Genomic DNA, 15620 nt, shown 5'->3' with positions numbered 1-15620 from the left:
ACTTATATATTAAAATAAGATAGAATTTAATTACTTTTTCATTTTTTCCTTACTCTAATAAATGTGAAAAGAGATTAATGTCATAAAATAAAAAATAATATTAAATGGAGATCAAATAATTAATAAAGTAAATTAGTGAAATTCTAATTCTAATTGACGTTTCCTTAAAAAACCGTGTAAGAAATAGCATGACAAGTAAAATGAGTTAAACAAACAATATTTACTAAAAATTAAAAAATAGAAGTTCTTCATTTAAATAGAAAATCAAATTTCTACTTTGTTTCATCTTAAACATGTAAAATTAATATAATAATTAGAATTAGAATTAGAATTAGAATTATCCAAATCAAAATTTGATAAAAAAATAATAGGTATTGTTTAGGCCCAATCTACATATATTAACAATAGAATATTTTACACTTTTAAATTAATCGAATTAAAATTCAAAGTAGCAACGGTTTCCTTTTGAATAAGTCTATTAGTAAATTTTTGCCGACTTTGTATTCGTAGCAAACACTAATATAATAAAGTTTTGGATACGAAGCACAAACTACAATATTATATTAATCGTGTTTTGAACAATATATATATATATATATATATATATATATATATATATATATATTACTTTACTACTATATATTTTTTTGGTAACTAACATATTTTATTAATCACCGGTAGCAATCATTACAAATTTAGTCAAGCTACCACAGCTTGCTAAGGTCTCAAAATTAACACTCTAACTATCAGTACAGCATTTGGCAAACAGCAAATCAAAACTGGAAACTATGAATTAGAGTTTGCAGTCTAGGAGGAGCTCGTACATTGCATATAACAGCCAGGTCCTTTGCCAATTGATCCACATGTCTGATCGTGCTCTCAAATAGCCTTTGGTTCCTTTCAGTCCATAAAGCATAGGTGCATTCAGCAAATACCATCTTGAACACTTGTGCTTGTTGTGCTTTCCCCTTAGCAGACCTGATTCCCCATTGAACAAACTCATTTCATGTTGTGGCATTACATAGCTGATTGTTACTCCATCTCAAGACTTTAGCCCATAGAGTTTTGGCTACAGTGCAGGTAACAAATAAGTGCTCATGGGACTCCGGATCTTGTTGACACATAGCACATGTTGGAGAAACCTCTATATCCCATTTGAGGAGTCTATCCGCAGTTAATAATCTTTGTTGGAGACACAACCACATAATAAAACATGCCTTAGGCCTAGCTTTATTACTAAACTTCAGGCATTTCCATTGTACTCTTGGTAGATCCCCTGTAAGCTGCAAGTAAAAGGTTCTGATCATGCTTTGGTGTTGAGGGGATGGTGGGTAGGCCTGCAACATAATATCTCTAGAGGCCAAAATCTTCCTTGTCATCCAGCTAGCTCGTTGGGGGATTACACAATTCCCCAACTGCTGGTCCTTAATATAGTAAGTATGGATCCATTTGATCCATAGCTTGTCTTCCTTGTGCGCAAGGTCCCAACATAGTTTTGCAACTGCTGCTTGGTTCCATTTTTGTAGGTGAATTAAATTTAACCCACTAGCAGATATTGGGCAACACATCCTTTCCCAAGCAACCAGGGATTTTTTTGTAATAACCCCTTCCCCCGACCAAATATAGCTCCTACAATAACCATCAATCAGCTTGAGTATTTTAGAGGGAATGAGGAATAATTGTGCCCAATATGCTTGTACACCAAATAATACAGCTTGTACTAATTGAACTCTCCCAGCATAGGATAATTTTCGAGCAGTCCATGTGGAGATTTTTGCTGTAATCTTCTCAATAAGGGGATACCATTGCAGGATGGACAGCTTTTTAGTGGACAGTGGGATCCCCAAATATTTGAATGGTAGCTCTCCAATGCTGTATTGTAGTTGCTGGGCAATAAGTGCTCTAGTCTCAGGTGGGACACCTCCAAAATAAATAGAGCTTTTCCCCAAGTTTTCCTGTAGGCCAGAAGCATCAGAGAAAGTTTGGAAGCATTGTTGCACTGCTTTAACAGATTTTAAGTCCCCTTTAGAGAATAGCAATAGGTCATCTGCAAAGCATAGGTGGGTCACACCTAGTTTGGCACACTGAGGATGGAATTTAAAGTCCTTGTTGGCCATTAATTCATTCAAGTTCCTGCTAAGGTACTCCATAGCAATAGCAAACAGAAATGGAGACATTGGGTCACCTTGTCTAAGACCCTTAGCAGCTTGAAAAGGTGTGGTATATTCCCCATTCACAATAATAGAATACTGGACTGTCTTGACACATGTCATCACCCAATTTTGAAACAACTGAGGAAATCCCAATTCTGCCATCACTTGTTCTAAATAAACCCATTCCACAGAGTCGTAAGCCTTTTGTAAGTCAATTTTAATCATACACCTGGCTGATAGGTTCTTCCTGCTATAAGCTTTAACTAGTTCATGTGACAGGATAATATTATCTGAAATCCTCCTCCCAGGTATGAACCCTGCTTGAGCCCCACAGATGATAGAGCCAATCACCTCATGCATTCTATTAGAGAGAATTTTAGAGATGATTTTATACAAAACTGAACAACATGCTATAGGTCTGAATTCTTTAACCGTAGTAGGCTTAGTGATTTTAGGAACTAAAGAAACAATAGTGCAGTTTACTGGAGCATGTAATTGTCCAGTAGAGAAGAATTCTAGCACAGCAGCTTCAATATCATCTTTAATAATAGTCCAGGATTGTTTGAAAAAGTGAGCATTATAACCATCAATACCTGGAGCTTTCTCATCACCAATGGCCTGTAGGGCATTATAAATCTCCTCAGTAGTCACCTCTTCACATAATTTCAGTCTATGTTGATGAGTCAATGTAGGGCCCTTTTTCATGGTGATTTTATTGACAGCATGGAGGGAGTGAGCAGCTGAACCCATCAGACTTTTGTAAAAATTTACAAACTCTTGTTTGATCTCCTCAGAGTCATGTAATTTCTTGCCAGTAAGGGATGTGATCTCCATGATTTGCTTTCTGTGGTTCCTCTCTTTACTGACTGCTGAAAAATATTTATTATTTGAGTCCCCAAGCTAGATCCACCTAGCCCTTGATTTTTGTTTAAGGGCACTTTCTTCCAGTAGTGACCACTTTTCCAGGTTGAGCAGAATCTTCTTCTCTTGGATGATCATATTATCTGTGGCATGAACAGACAAGTGTTCTTGAACTCTATTTAGTTCAGTTTTGGCATTTTCAATTTTAACTCTAATGAATTTGAATTCTGTGTTGTTAAGTTTCCTCAAAGCTGGTTTAAGTGCCTGGAGTTTCAACCATACATCTTTCATCCTATGTGCACTTAGACTCTGCGACCATATATCATTTACAATGTGTAGAAACTTTTCATGTGTAGCCCAAACATTGAAGAATTTGAAAGGGACATTTCTAGGTCTCTGTTGACTCTGTAAAAGGATGGTCATTGGTGCATGATCAGATATAAATGGGAGTTCATAAGTTGTAACCACCTGTCCCCACTGGACCATCCATTCAAAGTTTCCAAAAATCCTGTCTATTCTGCTAGTGATTCTATCTTGCCCCTGCTGTTTATTAGACCATGTATAGTAGTCCCCATGCCATGGAAGCTCATGAATAGCCAACTGCTGTATACAATCATTAAAATCCTGGACTTCAGCAAGAGTAACAGGGTTACCACACATTCTATCTTGAGGAGCCATGACAGCATTGAAATCTCCTGCCAGAATCCAAGGTTGGTTTATTCCTTGATTCACCCCTTTTAAGTCCTCCCATAGTGATTTTCTCTGCTCAAGTGTGTTAAAGCCATATATAACAGTGATCAAGAAGTGGTTATCAGTTGTTCTATCCCTTACATGGCAGTGCATCATTTGTGTTGTCTTGTGTTTGAGAGAGACCTCATACCAGTTTGGATCCCAGAGAAACCAAATTCTTCCATTAACAGCCTCTTGGTAGTTGGCATAACTGCTCCATCTTGGGGCAATTTTATTTAGTCTATTTGCCATGTTCTGCTCCTTTACTCTAGTTTCTACAATACCAGCTAGTTTAATTCTTTTATTAAGCAGGTACTGTTTAAGCTCCTTCTGCTTGTATCTCTTATTTATACCTCTAACATTCCAAAATAGCCAAGTCATCAGGCTGTGTGAGTTGTGCCCCCCTTATCAGGAGGAAGACTATTGGTGTCACAGGTTCCCAATTGCAAGACCTCAAACCCATTTTTAGTAAACACAGCTGGAAGTGTTGGGAAATTTACAAGATTGAGCATAGGACTAGCATTCACAGCATTGCCCTTAGAAGAAGGCCTTGGTGAGGGTTGCTTCTGTGTAGATGAACTAGGGATGTCAACTACCTTTGTTTGGTCACTCTCCTGGGTTTTCTGAGGGTGCACTTCAACCGGTTTAGTCACCTGGGCTTCATTAGGTGTAGCAGCCTTCTCTGGTATAATTGTCCCAATAGATTTCCACTCTTGTGTGACTTGTTTCCCATGTCTTCTTTTCTTAGGTGATTTTGGCTTCTGTGCAGGGGGTGGTTCTTTGCAATAGTGACCCACTCTTTGGCATTTGGGACAGAATTCAGGTTTCCACTCAAACTCTATACCTTGACAAATCTCCTGGCCATTAGGATCTAATACTTTAATAACAGCTGGCAGAGGTTTTGTGACATTAACCTCAATCAGCATTCTAGCATAGGACAGTCTGGTCTGTTTAGTTGTACACTCGTCGGCAAACAAAGGGGTTCCAATAGCACTAGCAATTCTACTCAATGAGCCATACCCCCAACAGTTCAGAGGTAACTTGGGAAACTTAACCCACAGTGGGATCTCAGTCATTAGTTCTGCATTGAGATCAAATTGTACAGTCCAAGGTTTCAGAATCATGGGCTTGTTATTAATAGTATAAGGACCAGCATAAAGTATCTCATTCATATCTTCAATGGTTTGGAATTTAATAATATAGTAACCAGCCTCATGTAGATAGATGTTAGGGCAAGCAACATTAATCCAATTTTGGGATATGTATCAATGCATTGCATTATACCCAGGACACTCCCCAAAGAAATAAGCAATTAGAGCACATTTCCATTTTTCCACCTCTATGTTAACATCAGCTTCCTCAAGTTGTACAACAATTTCACCATCAACAACTAAAGGTGGGATGTAAGCTAGGTTCATACCGTTAGCTGCTGTCCTGTTATGCTTGAAGAGGTTCACCCAATTTTCCTCTGCAGGTTCCTTTTCATAGACATGATCAACAGGTTTGGCAATGGTGGGATTTTCTGTCACCATCATCTTACCCTTATCCTTCACAATACCTGCATCCTCGGGTAATTGTGCAGTAGCTTGACTCTGATCTACTGCATTCACGGGAGTTTTAGGGCTGAGTATTAACTTTTTACCCACTTCAGAATCTGAAGGGCCAGCCTCCACTCCATCTGATTGATAATTCAGATCTGGGTTAGCTTCATTCTCTGCCTGCTTTGCAGCGTTCCTTGCGTCAATCGAGCTAACAAATGTTGCTAAAGGAACTTTGCGAGGTCGTCCCCTACCTCGAGCTTGTCCTTGGTCTGGTTCTTGAGCTTGACCTCTACCTTTTGCTTTCCCCTTCGCCATGGATTACCACACCTGCGCACGTTAACTAACGTAAGCCGGCTCCATTAGAGAGAGAAAGTTTACTTTACTACTATATAGAAGAGCTAGTTTATAAGCAAGATCGTCGTCCGTCCTTTGGTCCCACTTTTTTATTTAAGGGCAAAAAAATGACATTTTGTACTTTATATTACTAACTCTTTTAAAAAATAGATAGAAATACTTTATTATATTTCTATTTTTCTACTATATAGAAGCATCGGTTTACCCATGCTTTGTCGTCAGTCACTCTTACAAAAAAAATGCTTCTATAAAAAAAGTGCTTCTATATAGTTAAAAAAAAAAAAATGGAACCCCACCCTCTCCAAACTCATTAAAAAAAAGATTGATCCCGTCCTCTCCAAACTCATAAAAAAAGTGAATCCCATATTAAAAAAAAAAAAAAAGCAATGTCAAAAAAAAATACGTGCACCCCATATATTAAAAAATCAAACAATATTCATGTAATTCCCAAAGCATCCCCATCAAGTCAATAATAGTGGATTCATTGCTACATGCGTATTAACCCATTAGTGGGAGCAAATGAAATTATTGCACAGCAAAAAACATGGACCTCATATTATTGTTTTTCTTCAAAAGGTTTAGTAGGCAAATACATACAATTTTCTTTCTTTTCTTATATTAGCCTGAGATCTAATCTAGATATATAATTGTTGTATTTGCTATTCCGCCATGTCATTTATTTGTTATGATTACTAAAATAAATATACTTAAAATATTTATATTTTAAAATAAGATAGAATTTAATTACTTTTTCATTTTTATTCTTACTCTAATAAATGTGAAAAGAGATTAATATCAAATGGAGATCAAATAATGAATAAGGTAAATTAGTCAAACTATAATTCTAATTCACGTTTCCTTAAAAAACCATGCAAAAGACAACATGACAAATAAAATAAACTAAACCGAGAATATTTACCAAAAATTAAAAAATAGCATTTCTTCATTTAAATAGAAAATCAATTTCTACTTTGTTTCGTTTTAAACATGTAAAATTAATTTAATAATTTGAATTAGAATTATCCAAATTAAAATTTGATAAAAAAATAATAAGTATTTTACATTAATCAAATTAAAATTGAAAGTATCAATTAATGCTTAAATATGCTATTGTTTTATCTCAAAAAGAAGAAAATAGTTTTCTTTTAAACAAGTCTCTCTTTTAAAAAGTATTAATAAATTTTCGTAGCAAACACGAATATAATAACGTTTTAGATACGGAGCACAAAACCCATGCTTCGTGTGTGTATATATATATATATATATATATATATATATATATATATATATATATATAATCACTATCTAAATACAACTATATATACATAGATATACTATAATTTAAAGTGTTGGGCCCGTGACCATCTAGTTATTTTATAAAAGGCTAGAAGCAGACATCTATTCGTCGACATGTTTGCTTTCCACCAAAGGTCAATTCTGTCTTAGGAGTTTTATTAATAAGAGGCTAGAAGCACACAACTGTTGTCGACATGTTTGCTTTCTACTGAAGGTCAATTCTATCTTAGGAGTATCATTTATTTATATTTATTACTTTACTACTATATAGAAAGGTGAGTTTGACACTTTTTCGTCAGTCATAGGATCGTCGTCCCTCCTGCTCCAACTTGTGGTTTCCCATTGGTTGCACATATAATTTATTCTGGTTGCTCTATTTACTTTTCATTTGTGTTGTCCCTTTTGACTTTTTGTAGTAGCATATAACAATTTATTATACTGAAATACTTCCACGTGTAGAGTAGTAATGACACGTATAGTTTCCTTTTTTATTTTACTGTTAATTTGATGTTTATTTATTGTAGAATAAAATGACTGAGCTAATCTGAATTACTACAACTTTTCGTTTGTCCTCGAGAAACTCATTTGTAAATTAATGTTCCGGTTTTGCTACTATATAGAAGCATGGTTCTCAATCCATGCTTTCTCGTCCGTTAATGCATTAAAAAAAATATGATCCTCATATTAAACACCGATCAATATTAAAAAAAAATATATCAACCAATATTAAAAAAAAAAAGTAAAAAAAAAGTGAAACCCCCATCTCCAAACTTATGGAGAAAAAAAAGTGAACCCCATATTAATAAAATCAAGCAATATAAAAAAAAAAGTGAATCTCATATTAAAAAAACAAACAATGTCAAAAAAAGAAAGTGCAGACTTTATATTCGTAGCAAAAACTAATATAATAAACTTTTAGATACGAAACACAAACTACAATGTTATATTAATCGTATTTTGTACATAGTATTCCATATTGACAAAATCAAGCAATATAAAAAAAAAGTGAATCCCATATTAAAAAAACAAAAAGCAATGTAAAAAAAAAGTGCATACTTTGTATTCGTAACACTAATATAATAAAGTCTTAGATACGGAGCACAAACTACAATGTTATATTAATAGTGTTTTGAACATAGTATATATATATATATATATATATATATACTATATGCATAAACAATAGTGCAAACTAATAATGTCTAAAAGGGCGGGCCCCATACTAAATAACACCATGCAATATAAAAAATAAAAAATAATAAAAAACTATATAAAGCATGGGTTTAGACCCATGCTTCGTTGTCCGTTGTCCCTTAAAAAAAGGGTAAGCCCCATACTAAATAACACCGAGCAATAAAAAAAAAGGAAGAAAAAAAGTGGAACTCACCATCTCCAAACTCATGGGAAAAAAAGTGGACCCCATATTAACAAAATCAAGCAATATCAAAAAACAATGTGAACCTCATATTAAAAAAATATATAATGTTAAAAAAAATAGTGCAGACTTTGTATTCGTAGCAAACACTAATATAATAAAGTTTTAGATACGGAGCACAAACTACAATGTTATATTAATCGTGTTTTGAACATAGTATATGTATATATATTATATGCATAAAAATAGTGCAAACTAATAATGTCCCCAAAAAAAGAGCACCCCATAAAGGGTGGACCCCATACTAAACAACATCAAGCAATATTAAAAAGGGCAAAGGCTCAAATATGCCCCTGAACTATACGAAATTGCACACATTTGCCCGTCGTTAAAAGGTTGATGCAAAGATGCCCCTAACGTTTTTTTTTTTGCCATACATGCCCTTGAGTTAATGGAAAATATTGGAGGGCATATTTGTTCAATATCGCAAACATTAACAGCATATTTGGGCCTTTGAAATTCGTGAATATTACGGCACAAATTGTTCTCAGATTTTCGTAGTGCACTTTATGCTAGCCAATAATTTATTGCAACTGCATTTTGAAACTCCACACTTATCGTACAACCCCTCACTTTTCTCTCTTATTCTTTCACTTGTTTATGAAATGTCGGAAGCTTCGAGTTCTTCAAATAGCTATGGAAGGGTTTGTGAATGTGGAGTGGACGTGGACTTACTACACTCCATCTCACTTATGAGCTTCAAATAATACTACTAAGTTTCGGTTATGTGTGAAATTCACGAAAGAGCCAAACAACATTGAATGTTATGTAAGAAACTATATAAATGCTTAAGATGTGATACTCTTTCTATTATTATTATCAAAATTTTGAGCACCGCGGGAGACATTTTTTCATATGTCATAAGTCTAATATAAGTTATCTCTTTTTTTATGTTTATGTTTTATTGGGGTAATTGTTGCATCCATTATTGTGTAGATATTGGGACTGAGAAGACAAAAAATATCCAAAAAGAACAATAAATTGAAAAATAAAAATGGTATTATCATTAGAAAAAAAAAATCTTTTGAAAAGGGAAAATGATGCTCTTGTTGTGAAAACAGTCTTTAAAAGATGTTTGTAATTGCATCTGCTCTTTTAGTTGTATAATTTTGATGTAATACAATGGTGGATGGATTGTAATTACAAATGTTTTTTTATGTTTTGGAATGCAATGATATTTTGTGCCATAATATTCAAGAATTTCAAAGGCACAAATATGCCCCTATACTATGCGAATTGAACAAATATGCCCTCCAATATTTTCCGTTAACTCAAGGGCATGTATGGCAAAAAAAAACGTTAGGGGCATCTTTGCACCAACCTTTTAACGACGGGAAAATGTGTACAATTTCATATAGTTCAAGGGCATATTTGAGCCTTTGCCGTATTTAAAAAAAAAAAAAAATTGGAACCCTCCATCTCTAAACTCACGCTTAAAAAAAGTGGATCTCATATTAACAAAATCAAGCAATATCAAAAAAAAAAAGTGAACCCCATATTAAAAAAACATAATGTCAAAAAAAAAGTGCAGACTTTGTATTCGTAGTAAACACTAATATAATAAAGTTTTAGATACGGAGTACAAACTACAATATTAATCGTGAAATAGTGCAAATTAATAATGTCAAAAAAAAGTGCACAACATATTAAAAAATCAATCAATATTCATGTAATTTTCAAAGTATCTCATTAAGTCAATAATGATGGATTCATTACCACGTGCATATCAATCCATTAATGGGAGCAAATGAAATTGCTTTTCTTCAAAAGGTTAAGTAGTCAAACCATACAATTTTTTTCTTTTTTTATATTAGCCTGAGATCTAATCTAGATATTAAACTGTTGTATTTGCTATTCCGCCATGTCATTTATTTGTTATGTTTACTAAGATAAGTATACTTAAAATATTTATATTTTACAATAAGATAGAATTTAATTACATTTTTATTTTTATTCTTACTCTAATAAATGTGAAAAGAGATTAATGTCGTAAAAAACATATATCAAATGGAGATCAAATAATGAATAAGGTAAATTAGTCAAATTATAAAAACACCAACCAATATTAAAACAAAATAAAAAAAGTTTTAGATATGGAGCACAAACTACAATGTTATATTAATCGTGTTTTGAACATAATATATATATATATAATATCACTATTGAAAGACAACTACATACATATAGATGCACTATAATTTAAAGTGTTGTGCCTGTGCTGCCGTCTAGTACGATATATAAGCATGAGTTTGGAGGTGATTTCGTTGTTCACCTCTAACTCATGTAAAAAACAAAAAAGTGGATCCCATATTAAAAAATCAAGCAATATCTATACAATACTCAAAATATCCCCCATTAAGTCAATAATGGTGATTAATTTTTCAAAAGTAGTTCTGAATATATTATTATCAAGCTTCATTTTTTAAAAGTTACTATTACAATTGATTACATTTTGTAGTTCCATGGGTGATATCTTATCTCATCAACTATAATTTTATAATCAAATTAATTGAATATTGTTATAACTGAAGCAAAAAAAAACAAAAGGTGGACCCCATATTTTAAAAAATCAAGCAATATCAAAAAAAATGTGGACCCCATATTAAAAAATAAGAAATATTAAAAAAAAATGTGGATCCCATATTAAAAAAATCAAGCAATATCCATGTAATTCTCAAAGTATCCCCAATTAAGTCAATAATGGTGATTAATTTTTCAAAAGTAATTCTGAATATATTATTATCAAGCTTTATTTTTTTAAAATTACTATTACAACTGATTACATTTTATAGTTTCATGGGTGATATCTTACCTCACCAACTGTAATTCTATAATCAAATTAATTGAATATTGTTACAACTGAAGAAACAAAATGGGGACCCCATATTTTAAAAAATCAAGCAATATAAAAAAAATGTGGACCCCATATTAAAAAATAAGCAATATTAAAAAAAAATATGGACCCCATATTAAAAAATCAAGCAATATCCATGTAATATTCAAAGTATCCCCCATTAAGTCAATAATGGTGATTAATTTTTCAAAGTAATTCTGAATATATTATTATCAAGCTTCATTTTTTAAAAATTACTATTACAACTGATTACATTTAGTAGTTCCATGGGTGATATCTTACCTCACCAACTGTAATTCTATAATCAAATTAATTGATATTGTTACAACTGAAGGAAAAAAAAAACGTGGACCCCATATTTTTAAAAATCAAGCAATATAAAAAAAAATGTGGACCCCATATTAAAAAATAAGCAATATTAAAGAAACGTGGATCCCATATTAAAAAATCAAGCAATATCCATGTAATACTCAAAGTATCCCCCATTAAGTCAATAATGGTGGTTAATTTTTCAAAAGTAATTGTGAATGTATTATTATCAAGCGTCATTTTTTAAAAATCACTATTACAACTTATTACATTTTGTAGTTCCATGGGTGATATCTTACCTCACCAACTGTAATTCTATAATCAAATTAATTGAATATTGTTACAACTGATAAAATAAATTACTCGGATATTTATCGCAGTACTGTTTAATATCCTAAAAAGAAACTAAGATGGGTATTACATTCAGGCATTTTCCAATGTCTTAAGTTTCTAATTATATACGGAGCATCATAATAGCCAAAATAATTTATTAGTACATACTTATGATAGGTTAAGTAAAAAAAAATGGATAGAAATCTTATATCGCATCTATGCCCATGTTATATGACACAATATACATAATCACTATATCTATAAAAAGTTTCACGTTTTAGCCTGTAACATCTCGTAGCTTTGGGCTAAGGTTTGACTCGTAAGACGATAATATAATGGAACCAATATGAGAATTTTATAAAGTGTTTTGAAAACTAATCAAGTCATAAGAATAGTCTTTGGACAAAGCAAAGTCAGAAGCCTTTCTACGGAGGATGTTTTCAAGTGAGTTTGTAGAAGGTCTTACTTCCAGCGACCATAACCCCTTTATTATTTGGTAACTTGGGAAAACTTCCTTGATGAAAGTTGTAGCCCTTTGAAATATCTTTCCAACGGTATATTATGATCTTGAACAGAGCTATGTACAAGAAGTTATGCCTATTTTACAGAACACTGTACAGAACCGACACATGTCGCGTGTGAGGGCGCGTGGGGGCCCGTGCGATGGCCCTGCGTCGCGGGCCGATCGCATAAAAACAACCTCTCTGAATATCGACCTGAAGGGGGTCGCGCGATGCATGTGCGTCGCGGACCCAACGCATAAAAGGTCAGGTTTCGGGTCAAAAATCGGGTTTACGCGTTTTAAGTTATATTTAAGATTTGGAGTTTATTTCCCCAACACCCCGTTCACAAAAAATCACCCTAAATTCATAGAGAACAAGTACCAAACCTCAAGAACCTTCCAAGGTAAGTTTTATCATGACTCTACGTTGAATTCAAGTCCCTAATCCCTTTCTAACTTGAGTAAACCCCATAGAGTTATGATTGGAACATTATTGTTGGATGTGGAAACCCTAGAACCCGAATTCAAGAGGATTGGACTTCTAAAATGTAATGTTTCTACTCTCTAATCATTCATAATAGTGAATTGATGAGTTCTTGAGAGAATAGTAAATGGGTTTGATAAAGAGAATTATGTGAACTATGCTAGAGTTTTTGGATTGTTGACTTAGGATTGTTGTATTCATGTGGGTGATGAAGAATGATGTTAATTACATCTAATTGAGATTGTAGAATCAGCTAGAAGTAATAGAATGGGAATTGGGTGAAGAAAACACTATTAATGAAGGTTGTGGAGCTTCATGCCCATCAAGTGTTTGATAAAATGTATAGATGATCAAAGCATGGATATTGTTGCTAATATAGAATCCCTATGACCTGTATTGCTATAGATTAAAGTTGAAGGGATTGAAGGACATTGTGATACGCTCAAAAGCAGGAAGTCAAGGTATATAGGCGCTATCCACGTGTGGATGATAAGTTGGTATTTTATCAACTTATTTCTTCTTTAATCTTAGATTGTTGCTATGTTTTGATTGAAAAAAATAGTGCATTTAATGTCATTTACTTCCATTTTATATGTTCATGTGATTTAGAAGTGATCGGAAGAAACCAAGCGAAAATAAAGTCAAAAAGAGGTCAAATTGGACAAAAACTGCACAGTTTTGCAAAACTGTCAAAAGTGGACAGTTTTGCAAAAACGGGACAGAACTGCAAAAAATGGGCAGAACTGCAAAAACGGAAATTTGGGGCATATTTTGTCATTTTTGGAACTTGAAAAAATGAGGCAATTACAAAAGGAAGACAAGGGAGCAATTTTATGGATCTTTGGCCATTTCTGCACCATTGGAGGAGAAGATTGGAAGCACTTTAATGAGATATTTCTTAATCCTTTCTTCAATTCCTTATTTTGTATTGTATATCTAAGTGTGTAGCTTTCTATTCCATTACTTGAATCTTGTTTATGCAAATATTCATATGTTTGGTTTGGATGAATCTCTCATTTTGCTTATGTATTGAATGATTTTAATTTCTAATGAAGTGGGTTTATTGTTTCTCTATTAACTCTTCATGCTTAAATGTCTCTTAATGGTTGCAAACATTATTTGTGCCTAAGTACTTTTACTTTGCTTGAGAAAGAAAGTGAAAGTTAGGAAAAGAGTTAGATAGCAAGGATTTGGGTCATTAAACCCATCTAATAACTTGAGCTAGAGATAGGATAGTTAACTTAAGGTTGAATTGATTGTGTTTAACATCACACTCTAAGGCTTGAGAAAGCTTGGAGTGAAATTCATTGATTTGGTTGAAAAACTTTCAATGAGATTTTAGAAATCCTTATCTATTAACATAAACCCGCTCTTAGTTGTAAAATTGTAAAATACATTGGATCGTTACTTGAGAGTAATTTCCCTTGTATCCATGCTTGTGGTCATTGATCATTTTACTTGCTTTCTAGGTTAGTTTACATTTCTGCATTAGTTATAATATTCTCCAAAAACCAAAATATTATCCATCGTTTGGCTTTAGCTTAGTTGGTGAAAGTTCCTTACTTTCTTAATCGCCTTGCATATTGTTCCCTGTGGGATCGACCCCGACTCATAGTTGGGCAAAATATATTGCATACGACCGTGTACAATTTCTCTTTGAGCAGTGGATTTGGACGTTATCATGGGAACATCCTTGTTCTTCCCCATGTTTCAGTATTCCATGATTACATACCAAATTTTAGGATTCTAGGTATATTCATGATAAACCCTAGACACTTGAACCATGATGTATATTATATGGTCAGTTACAATTCTGTTTGATTAGTCTTAATTTACTGTTTTGGTGATTGGGACCCCAATCCGTAGTCTATGAAAACCCATAACTTGCATCCCATGGGTTCTATAACACAAGGTATAAGATATTTTGCTTATTTCCGTGAAAAGCTCATATATATACTGTCACACCCCATTTTAACCCGGGTTGAATTTAGGAGTATGACGTATTAGTGATTCCTATTTATTTTGTTTTAAGGAGTCGCCACCTAATTAATTTAACGGTGAATTAGGACACCTAGAGGTTAACTAAGGCAAAGTTAAAATTAAACCTCAATTAATAGTCTGCTTAACCAGTGTGATTCTAGATAAGGGCTCTATATTATCCTAAAGGGAAGGGGTTAGGCATCCTTTAGAATCCGTTAACTTACGGTTATCCGACCAAACTTAGGTTAATTAATTAATGCTAAATAAAACGTTAAACCTTAAGAAAAACAAAAAAAATGCTAAGAAATGTTGCTAAGGTTTTTTAAGAAAAATATAAGAATGTTGTTGAAGATAAGATTTAAAGAAAATATAATAATTTGCATGAAAGAAGATTTCAAATGCCATTTAAAACAAAATTGATAGAAATTGATAAAACTTTAAATAAAAATGCTATTTATAATGAGACATGTAGAAAACGTGATGCATAAAAGGAAATTTCAAATGCCGTTTAAAATAAACTTACGAATGTTGATATGATTTTGAATACTAGTGCTATTTTTGCAATAAAACTTGCAAAAGATAATTTACATATGAGTAGACGAAAATACGAGTTTATGCGGCGTTTTCACAAAATACTTGAAATAATTTAAATGGTGAGATGTTCATTGATTTTTAGGAACAAAATACAAAATAGCTATTGAAAGTTTTTTTTATCCTCTTCATTACTTTTTATTAACTATGCTTAGCTAAATATATATATATATATATATATATATATATATATATATA

General features: G+C 32.8%; 2 protein-coding genes across 2 annotated transcripts; both read right to left on the bottom strand.

The window, feature by feature from the left end:
* Positions 1 to 3053: 3053 nt before the first annotated feature.
* On the bottom strand, positions 3054 to 4124 carry LOC132620215 (uncharacterized). The gene has a single exon (XM_060334903.1). It carries the CDS (start codon positions 4122 to 4124, stop codon positions 3054 to 3056), a length of 1071 nt encoding a protein of 356 aa, XP_060190886.1.
* LOC132620214 (uncharacterized) lies at positions 4124 to 4915 on the bottom strand. The gene has a single exon (XM_060334902.1). The coding sequence runs from the start codon at positions 4913 to 4915 to the stop codon at positions 4124 to 4126; it is 792 nt and encodes a 263-aa protein (XP_060190885.1).
* Positions 4916 to 15620: the final 10705 nt, after the last annotated feature.

The sequence above is a fragment of the Lycium barbarum genome, chromosome 11 (assembly GCF_019175385.1).
Source record: "Lycium barbarum isolate Lr01 chromosome 11, ASM1917538v2, whole genome shotgun sequence".
NCBI classification, from domain to species: domain Eukaryota; kingdom Viridiplantae; phylum Streptophyta; class Magnoliopsida; order Solanales; family Solanaceae; genus Lycium; species Lycium barbarum.
The sequence above is the reverse complement of the archived record's forward strand: the minus strand, read 5'-3'. Positions and strand labels throughout refer to the sequence as shown.

Coding starts and splice junctions, on each gene's coding strand:
- LOC132620214 (XM_060334902.1), bottom strand. CDS start 4,915: ATGAATGAGATACTTTATGCTGGTCCTTATACTATTAATAACAAGCCC.
- LOC132620215 (XM_060334903.1), bottom strand. CDS start 4,124: ATGACTTGGCTATTTTGGAATGTTAGAGGTATAAATAAGAGATACAAG.